The 10,784-nt window shown below is 41.1% G+C and overlaps 1 protein-coding gene across 1 annotated transcript; it reads left to right on the top strand.

Moving 5' to 3' along the window:
- The first annotated feature begins 2,126 nt into the window (after positions 1–2,126).
- LOC130467304 (uncharacterized) lies at positions 2,127–7,802 on the top strand. Its single transcript, XM_056835778.1, has 3 exons — positions 2,127–2,462; positions 2,561–2,697; positions 7,793–7,802. The coding sequence occupies exons 1-3, from the start codon at positions 2,178–2,180 to the stop codon at positions 7,800–7,802; spliced, it is 432 nt and encodes a 143-aa protein (XP_056691756.1). The 5' UTR covers positions 2,127–2,177.
- The last annotated feature ends 2,982 nt before the right edge of the window (positions 7,803–10,784 follow it).

Here is a 10,784-nt window from a genome sequence, read left to right as displayed (position 1 = left end):
CTTAGTGAAGTCCATCCATACGTGGCTGAGCACATGAACTTTCTTAGAGAGCAATATCCTTCAAAAAATGGTCCTCAACTGATAAAAGAGCATAATCGTTCATTCCTCACATGGTTCAAGCGTCGAGTGATGGATCAATTTTCCGACACGCCTAATGAGGTATCTGACATGGTGAGATGGTTGGCATATGGTCCTAAATGTCAAGTCATATCTTATGAGGGGTACGACATCAATGGCTATTCTTTTTACACGAAGCGACAAGATGACAAAACGACGATGCAAAATAGTGGTGTTACGGCAATATGTTTGTCTTCAGAGTATGCTAGTGTAAAAGATAGAACACTTGTAGATAAGACGAACTCTTACTATGGAGTCATTGAAGAAATATTAGAGTTGGAATATAAGTATTTTAAGATTCCTCTATTCCGGTGCAAGTGGGTTGATATTAGTCGCGGTGTCAAAAAGGATGAACATGGGTACCTGACACTTGTAAACTTTAGTCGAGTTGGGCATCTTGCAGATCCTTTCATATTAGCATCACAGGGAAAACAAATCTTTTACATGGTTGACCCTGCCGATCGTAGTTGGTCAGTTGTTCTGGAAGGCAAAAGAAGAATACTTGGCGTTGAGGATGTAGATGATGAAGAAGAGTATGATGAGCAGTTTAATGAGATTCCACCTTCCTCCTGGCATATCCCTCAAATGATTGACGATGTTGACATGAGTTATACGCGCCGAGATCATGATGAAGGATTTTATGTTGAAAAAGAGAAATAGTGAGATAGGTACTATTTTGGCAACTATTTTTTTCACCAAGTTAATTTGTAGATTAGTTAAAAGTTGGGTTCGAAAACGTCATTTTTGCCTAAATATGTACTATAACGACCCAATTACCCTTAAATGTGAAATAATAGATTAGTACGAGGCTTAGAAAGTTATAACTATGCATATGAGACATGTAATAAGTTTGAAAACATTCCTTAGGTTGTTTAGTTAAAAGTTGGGTTCGAAAACGTCATTTTTGCCTAAATATGTACTATAACGACCCAATTACCCATAAATGTGGAATAATAGATTAGTACGAGGCTTAGAAAGTTATAACTATGCATATGAGACATGTAATAAGTTTGAAAACATTCCTTAGGTTCTTTAGTTAAAAGTTTGGTTCGAAAACGTCATTTTTGCCTAAATATGTACTATAACGACCCAATTACCCTTAAATGTGGAATAATAGATTAGTACGAGGCATAGGAAGTTATAACTATGCATATGAGACATGTAATAAGTTTGAAAACATTCCTTAGGTTGTTTAGTTAAAAGTTGGGTTCGAAAATGTCATTTTTGCCTAAATATGTACTATAACGACCCAATTACCCTTAAATGTGGAATAATAGATTAGTACGAGGCTTAGAAAGTTATAACTATGCATATGAGACATGTAATAAGTTTGAAAACATTCCTTAGGTTGTTTAGTTAAAAGTTGGGTTCGAAAACGTCATTTTTGCCTAAATATGTACTATAACGACCCAATTACCCTTAAATGTGGAATAATAGATTAGTACGAGGCTTAGAAAGTTATAACTATGCATATAAGACATGTAATAAGTTTGAAAACATTCCTTAGGTTCTTTAGTTAAAAGTTGGGTTCGAAAACGTCATTTTTGCCTAAATATGTACTATAACGACCCAATTACCCTTAAATGTGGAATAATAGATTAGTACGAGGCTTAGAAAGTTATAACTATGCATATGGTTTGGGTTAGAATCGAAATAATGACAGCATGCATGATTGATGGTGTCTTTTATGGGTTTCGATCTGTTCCAAAATGTTGCAAAGCTCAGATCAGAACTGTGCTGATCAGTGCACAGAACTGATCAGAACTGACCAGTTCTGTGCACTGATCTGCACAGCTCAGATCAGAACTGTGCAGATCAGTGCACAGAACTAGTCAGTTCTGATCAGTTCTTTGCACTCATCTGCACAGCTCAGATCAGAACTGTGCAGATCAGTGCACAGAACTGGTCAGTTCTGATCAGTTCTGTGCACTCATCTGCACAGCTCAGATCAGAACTGTGCAGATCAGTGCACAGAACTGATCAGTTCTTTATTTTTCTTTTAAAATCCTGCTTTTGAAGGTATGTAATTTTGATGATTTTCCAATGCAGTAGCGTCAGGCATGGATGAAGATCAACACGCAAATTCAGGTCCATCTAACAAATCACCAAATCCAGTGCCCCAAAAGCAAAAAAAGAAGCCAAGAGGCCCTACAAAAGGAATAAAATCCATGCCCGGGGTTCCAAGAATAATTGAATGGGATCACTTGGACCGACCCACAGGGAAATGGGCAACGGATTACAAGAATCACATTGGCGAGATAAGTCGCGCAAAGGTTTCAATATTGATCAGAACCTGGGAAGATGTTTCACAAGGAATAAAAGACACTTTGTGGGAAGACGTCAAGGTAACCGGTTTTATTTTGGAAATTCAGTTGTACATATCTACGTGCCTTTTTCATGTGCTAAAAGACTTTCTTGTTCCTTTTCTTTTTCTTTCATTTAGAGAGAATTTCATATCACAGATGAAACTAAGAAAGAAGTTGTCTTAAAGAGTTGTGATAAGCGTTGGAGGGAATTCAAATCAAGATTGACGACTGGTTGGATCCGGGGTACAAGAAAAAGGCCAAAAGATGAAAAGATGCTATATGATTTGTATAGTTATATAACTAAGGATATATGGAAGGAATTTGTGAAGATACGTACCTCCGAAGAAGCTGAGGTATAAAATTTATTCTTATTTAAAGTCTTGGTATAATCTAAGTTTTATTTTGTTGTAATAATTTCTTTTACCCCCCTAAAATTAGGAAATAAGTGAGAAAGCAAGACAAAGTCAATCTTTCAACATATATCCTCATCATATGGGACAGAAATCATATGCTGAAATGACAAGTGAATGGCAGAGAAAAGGGTACATTCCCTCAGTTTCTTCGTCATCTGAAGGTTCCTCTGCGTCTACAATTTCTTCAAGTTTGCCTAGTAGGACATGTTTATGGCTTCTTGCAAGATCGGTACCAGATGAGAAAGGAAATCCTTACTTGCCGGATGAGGGCACACAAAAGGTCAAAGAAAATATTGTAAGTTCATTTAACAATTTTGCGTAATGTTGTGATTCCTCTAATTTCATATATGTTCTTAAATATGAAACCAAGTGTTGAACTTTTCTCAAAACCATTTGATTTCATGTAGGATGAATGGAAAACGAAACAAGATGAAGGGGAATTTGTTCCCAAAAGTGCACGAGATGATGTCTTATCTCGTGCACTTGGTAAGACTAAAGAAGGGAGACCACTAACATTTGGTGGTGGAGTAGGCATCAAAGCTGTGTGGGGGACCGGAGAGCGGCGTAGCTTTCGACGGTATGGAGATGCGGAGATGGAGGAAATGGAAGCAAGAGTGACCAAAAGGGTCAAAGATGAGACAATACAAGAGATGAACTCCAAGATGGATGCCATGGTTATGGAGAAATTTATCACATTTGCTAAAGAACTTGGTGTCCAAATACCAAGCCAGATGAGGATAGACGCAAATGTTCATAGTAGTTGTCGTTCCGGGGGTTTAGATCCATTTGCCGACATTACGGTATGATAATTTGTGTTTTTCAAGTAATTTGTTTCTAGTTAATTCTATTGAACTTTTCTAACATGTTACATTGTATTTGCATTATTGTTCAAAATAAATAATAAGGAACCTGTCCCGTGCCATCTATACCTGAACATAGGCTCGGAGAAAGTCTTTGTTGCCTATGGTACCATATGTCCAGAGTTGCTCCTTGATCACCACAACGACGTCACGTCTGATAACGTGAAAGTGAGCGTTGATGATTTTGAGCCCGCGTACAAAGAAGCTCCCGTCCCCGTGCCTTCTCAATATATTAAGAAACTTGCTCAAGCTCATGGTACCTTCACTCAGTGGCCAAAGCATTTGGTGTCGCTTACGAATGAGGAGGTAACTAACATATGCATGATAATTTGAAGTAGAACTATTATACCATGTATGCTCACTAATATGTATATCGTTATTTGAAAATCATACCTCAGGTAAACAAGCCTAAAAGTAAAGAGCCTAAAAGGAAAGGGAACAAAGGGAAAGAGATAGTGCTTGGGGGAAGTGGAACAAAAGCGTCCAACACTAAATCAAAAACCTATTTCCTTGAAAATTATAAAGTGCAAAATTTGAGTGGTAAGTGCAATGTGATGAAAACTATGATGTTGGGATTAAAAGAAGGGGAGCACGTTAAGGTACATTGCACTAAAAGGACATTCAATATGGAAAAGGACTTTGAAATTAGTGTCACCGTTGAAGACACCGATCAACTTCTCTCGGGAGCATGGCTCAATATATCAATAATACAAGTTTTTGTTACGTGAGTTACCTAAATTCATATTTTGCCCCTAAATTTGATTTTTATGATTGTCTTAACGTTCTTACACTATATATTATAGGGCTTTGAGTGAGTTGTGTTTTCACGATGATTGTCACCCCAATAGTATTGGATTCATGTGCCCGGAGATGATCTCGGCCACCATGTTAAAGTCCGATGCAGATCGAATTCTATTGTACATGACGAGGTCCATGAGTGCACTTAGTTCTAAGACATTCATCTTATGTCCATACTACGAAAAGTATGAAAATTACTTTGAACTTCGTTTTTAATTGATTGTTATAAATTTAACTTTTTTTTTCTAACTACATACGTTTATTGTTTGTATGTAGGAGTCACTGGATGCTTTTAGTTCTTTGCTTGTCTAAACGTGAGGTCTACATATTTGATTCTCAACAGAAGAAGAGAAATTTGATGATTAAGGAGCCACTAAACAAGTAAGTAAAGTATGCATATGAAAATGCCATTTTTGCCTAAATTTTTGCCTAAGGTTCTTTAGTTCAAAGTTGGGTTCGAAAACATCATTTTTGCCTAAAAATGACCTAGAACGACTCAATTAGCCTTAAATGTGAAATAATAGATTGTAAAGGACCTTAGAAAGTTATAACTATGCATATGAGACATGTAACAAGTTTGAAAACATTCCTTAGGTTCTTTAGTTCAAAGTTGGGTTCGAAAACATCATTTTTGCCTAAAAATGACCTAGAACGACTCAATTAGCCTTAAATGTGAAAAAATAGATTGTAAAGGGCCTTTGAAAGTTATAACTATGCATATGAGACGTGTAATAAGTTTGAAAACATTCCTTAGGTTCTTTGGTTCAAAGTTGGGTTCGAAAACATCATTTTTGCCTAAAAATGACCGAGAACGACCCAATTAGCCTGGGCGCTGGAATTACCTGGGACGGGTTCTTTCCTAATTCTTCGTGGATTAGAGCTCTACAATTCTATCTTTCCACAAACTCTTTTTCTATAAATATAGCCCAAGTTCGACGTGAAATACAACACACAATCATTATTCTGAGTATTGACTCCAACCCCTAAGCCTAAGCCTCACGCTGCGAAATTGATCACGCGTTCTGTCGCAATCGATCCATAAATCGAACAGAACGTATCCTGTCCCGTAACTTGAGATTCGTTAAATAAAAGGAGAAATAGCAAAGTCAAAGTGGTTAGTTTTCTGAGAATCGTGACGCACCTCTCAAGGGTGCGTCGTAATGTGTCCCTTTTTCATGAGTTAATTGCTTTCCTCGCCCTTTTATGAACTGTTAAACTAATTAAATCTAATTGTTCTATCACGCCTAATAAAGATAATATTTTGGGAAATTGGATTATCATGCTAGGTCCCTTAATACAATCTAAATCAGATAATCGCGCTCGATCTAGTATTATATGTTGCATATTGTTAAAATCAACTCAGATTAGTTTAATAGTTAACGCATGTCCCTTCAATTATTTATGTTGAGCTAGTAAGGATATCCTGCCTCTGGAGTTATCGACGAGCGAGTACTCCTCTCGGTAGTTACAGTCCCCCGAACCCTCAATCTCTACCCTGCGGGTGTACGTTGAGAGATCCCCACACCAGGGATCACAAGGGAACCTACGGCCGTCGTGGTCAAACATAATTGCACTCCCTCTATGTCACGATAACCGGGTTTTGTCAGTTTTTCTCATTGTCGTTAAAAACTGAATGGCGACTCCTATATTACTAGTCAATTGGGTGTAAACTCACAGGAAATCCAATTACACTTGATTTGACAAAAAGAAGCGTCACACCCACGAGGGACGAGGTCACGCATTAGCCTCGCGCTTTTTTCGACCCCCTCACAGTGGCGACTCCACTGGGGATAGTGAAGGAAATACTCGTGCTTGTAGGTAATCAAAATAGCCTAAGGGTGAAACGATCCTACCCCGCGTTTATTTCCCCATCAAGTTGGGACAACCTGAAAATCAGCATATTAATTTGAACGGGCAGATACGCATAACGAATCTTAGCTCCCTCAGGGAGTTTGGACTAAGGATACCCATCGCCAACCGGGGGGTGCATACGCTTCGAATGTTGTCCACTCGGCACTTTCGCTAGTAGTACACCCGTCCCAAACCCAATCGCTCGCCCATTAGGTCCCTCTCATTGGTGCATGCCCCCTTGGCTTACATCGTGATTGCCCTCTTGGTCGAAATTCGTCTGTTGAAGGCACTACCTCGACCGGGCATGTGTTGGATCTGCGATAGAAGCGGTATCAAGCCAGGCGCAAATACTACCCATAGAAGCCTATCATAAACTACATAACATATTATTATTGCCTCATGATGTAATGTTAGTTATGTTTAGCGAAATATATGATTGTGTGTGACAAACCATCCTAGAAAACCAACGACCTTAAAATATTGCCCAAACATTCATAAACCAATTGGCCAAAGAGTTATACCAAAATACGTGTTCCGCAAACCCGAACGATCGCCACAAAAATAAGCGACGCTCGGGATGGCCCGTAACGAATCCCACAAACACCGCACAACGCGTAAAGGACGTTATTAGACAAGCACGCAAAATCAAAGTCGCGTAAACAAAAAGTAGACGTAAACAGAAAACGAGAACCAGCCAGGGACGCATTTTCAACGCCCCTGGCTGGGCGCCAAAATTTCTCACTCCCTACGCTGGGCGCTGAAGTTGCTTCCTAGCCTCCTGGTCAGGCGCAGCAGCCTCGGTGCCCGCGCAAAAAAATACGTAGCAAAAAAAAACCATTCGTAAAAATTGCTACGAGGGCGTAAGGAAAAGCACTCGATTCTAAAAGCGACTTATAAAAAAAATATAAATAACTCTTTGTGTCGTTGATAGGCCTCCTACGACGACAATGCTCGGCACCAAAACCGAACATGCTAATAACTATGAATGTCACAACGAGCAAGTGTTTCGAAAATCCAAAGAATGACCAAAAGAAAAACCAAAAAGTGTACCAATAAAAGAAAGAGCGAAAAAAAACAATAGAGAGTCAAAGTCTAGACTAAGTAATGCTTGAAATTTGGGGCCTAAACTTTAGCTTATCTTATGCATAGGACTGGTCATGCCACTTGGTGCCGATCGGGAAATCAAAGGTTAGTGCGTCTTGAAAATACATCGCCAGCACCAGGTTTAGTGACTCCAAGCTCCGTCCGTCATCCCTCATTTCAAGGATCTCCGCTTCCCCAACCTCGATTCGCACTCTCAAACATGTCCATCGAAGAATTGCGAGACCAGATGGTCCAAATGACCCAACTTATGGGCCAACTGAAAATGGAAAACGAAGCCTTAGCGGCTGCACAAGCCAAAAATAACCTAGATAACGAGAAGAGGATTGAAAAAATGGTTTTACAGCAAACCATGAGGAGCAAGTACTTCTCCCTCGATCCTGAACCTTTTCGTGGCAAACTACCAGAAAAGTTTAGTTCATCGGACTTACCAAAGTTTAAAGCCACGGACAATCCCCGCGATCATCTATTGAGCTTTGTGAATGCCATGAACTTGAAAGGCGTGGACAAGTCCATGTATTTACCTGCCTTTCCTTTGTCCTTGGAACCTGTGCCGCTCAAATGGTACTACCACCAGGACCCTAAGCTCTTCCCCACTTAGGAAGACTTTATCAATGTCTTCATCAAGCAATACTCGTCGAACATGGATTTCCAAGTCACCATGCGCGAGCTGGAAGTTCCCTTCCAAAAGAAAAATGAGGATTTCACAACCTACTTTGCTAGATGGAGGGATCAGGCGGCCCAACTAATCAATAGGCCTCCCGAAACAGAATTGGTCCAAAAATTCATTGACAACCTGGACCCGGCCTACAGACAACACCTTAGGTACCTGGGACTTGACACTTTCAAAAGAGTTTATGATGTGGGAATAAAGATCGAGGATGACCTCGCAAAAACAATACAAAGTAAACCCGCATACAAAAGCAACACCTACAACAGGGGAAACACATCCCAAGCCCAAGAAGTCCATGCCGTAGAGGAAACTCCCGCCCGAAGAAGCCCTGGAAGATGGGTCCGAGACCGAAAGTTTACCCCACTCGGGTCCACTTTGGTACAAGCCTTTGACAGACTAACCAATCAAGGAAAGTTGAGGCCTATAGGCCCCACCCGTGACCCTCCTGTCAAGAGCAAATATTGGGTCGAAGGTACTTACTGCAAATTCCATCAAGGAAATGGGCATGACACTGAAAATTGCTGGAACCTAAAAAATACGATCCATGACATGATAGAGGATGAAGTAATACCTCTCCCAAACGTTGGCAAACCCAACAACAAAAAGAGCCCACTCGGCTCTTGTCACATCTCTCTCGACCAACCAGAAAATCAGAACTTCGACCCTTCGGTGTACATTACACCCCTAGGAGCACCACTCGCTGTGGTCCCTTTGGATCGAATCGAGAGAGAAGTGTGCAGTGTGTGGGATGATGATGCTAAAGATATCTACCTATCTCAAGTATCGGGCCAGGACCTCTTTACTGAAACTTGGCCCAGGTATGCTCTCATTGACACCACCCCTCAGGAACCCGAAGTCGACAATCTCACCCGATCCGGAAGGATATACCAACCGGATATTCGCCCACCTCCTATGGACGATATCCCAGTCAGACAAACTCCTGAGAATGGACGGCACACCACCGTCGCAGAAGTCATTGAAAATCCTCTCCTGAAACAACTAAAAAGAACCAAGGCCGAGATTACCATCTGGGATCCCATGTGTACTTCAAAGGAACATCGCGAAAAACTTATTCGCTCACTTGACCTCATCTCAATGCCTACGGATATCACACCTGACTCATGGGTTAACCACGTCACGAGAGACGCTAGAGAAAAGGCCATAGTTTTCACCGACAAAGACCTGCCCAAAGAGGGGGGTGCTCACAATAAAGCCCTCTATCTAGTGGTCGGAAGAAAAGGACAAAACATCCCCCTAGCGCTCGTAGATAATGGTTCGGCAGTTAACGTTTGCCCATTACGAACCACCCATTGCTTGGGGCTAGGAAACGATGACTTCCAAACCTCCACGCAAGGGGTACGAGCCTATGATAACTCTCGAGGCCTGTGTTGGGAAAAATCAACCTTACCATACAAACCGGGCCTGTGGCACGCACCACGGAGTTTCAAATAATCGACATCAAGCTCACTTTCAACCTCCTCTTGGGGCGACCTTGGCTCCATGACTTAGGAGGTGTGGCTTCTACCTTGCACCAAATGGTTAAACTTAACCATAACGGGGTAATACTGGAAATCCGCGCCCCTCCTCTCGACATCAGTTGTACTATGGTTGGAACGACCGAAACTACAGACGACCTTTATGGGTTTCAAATGGATGAAGCAATCCAGTTCATCGAAGACTATGATCCAGCATTCCTAGACCCGCACGCATCCCGAGTCATCTCTATAATGCTGCTAGATCAAGGTTATTTCCCAGGAACCCCATTGGGCATACGGAAGAAGGAATGCACATTCCATCCTTTACCCAACAAATCTACTCCCTTCGGCTTAGGCTCTGAACCAACGGAGGAAGATATTGCTGACCGCATGTCTGGGCTACGCTTTAACAAGGCCAAACAAACCACCCTCCTTTCCCCGTATCAAAGAACCCTTAACGGGATGTTCGTTCGGGAAGGAGAAGAACACCCATGCTGTGATTTCCCTGAACCCTTCGTTCAGGATGGCTTGCTAAAACCTGGATTTGAAATTTTCCATGACTGCCACACCTTGGATGAGGCACCCCACCTGACCAAGACCAAAACAACTGAAATATTGGACAACCAGGCTCTATGGACATTGTTTAACGAATCGAGGCCTATGGAGGACGAGACTGTGATGACTACCCTAGCTTTACAAGATGAAGGTTTCGATCCAACCCGGTTAATCTCTCCTGCATCAACACTAGAAGAGATCGAGAACGGATGGGTGAAGACATATCAGTGGGTCAACGCAAAAGGAATAGAATTCAAGATGAGTACCGGTGAAGGACCAAGGTTTTACAAGACTAAACCCAAGGCTTGAGCCATATAGAGCACCTTAGTAAAAAGCGCCTAGTAGTTCTTTAGATTGGTAGAAAATATAAAGGCTTTAGACGATCCTAAGACACCTTAGAATATAGGTTAATTTTATTTCAGTGTGTTTTCCTTACTTTCCGAATTAATAAAGGCGTAATATTTCTCCTAAAAACTTTCATTCTAAATAAGCACCAAACGTACTTGCAAATACAAAAATAAAGAGGCGGCCCACTCTAGGCCCAATAGCAAGGCCCACTCGGTCTTGAAATCGTTACATGAAAATCAATTCCCGAAATCCACAAAATAAACCGTACCATCCCCTTCATATCTCCA

The sequence above is a fragment of the Spinacia oleracea genome, chromosome 2, assembly GCF_020520425.1.
Source record: "Spinacia oleracea cultivar Varoflay chromosome 2, BTI_SOV_V1, whole genome shotgun sequence".
In the NCBI taxonomy this organism is placed as follows: Eukaryota; Viridiplantae; Streptophyta; class Magnoliopsida; order Caryophyllales; family Amaranthaceae; genus Spinacia; species Spinacia oleracea.
This window is presented reverse-complemented; position numbering and strand designations above follow the sequence as displayed.

Coding starts and splice junctions, on each gene's coding strand:
- LOC130467304 (XM_056835778.1), top strand. CDS start 2,178: ATGGATGAAGATCAACACGCAAATTCAGGTCCATCTAACAAATCACCA. Junction 2,463..2,560: donor CTTTGTGGGAAGACGTCAAG/GTAACCGGTTTT, acceptor TCTTTCATTTAG/AGAGAATTTCATATCACAGA.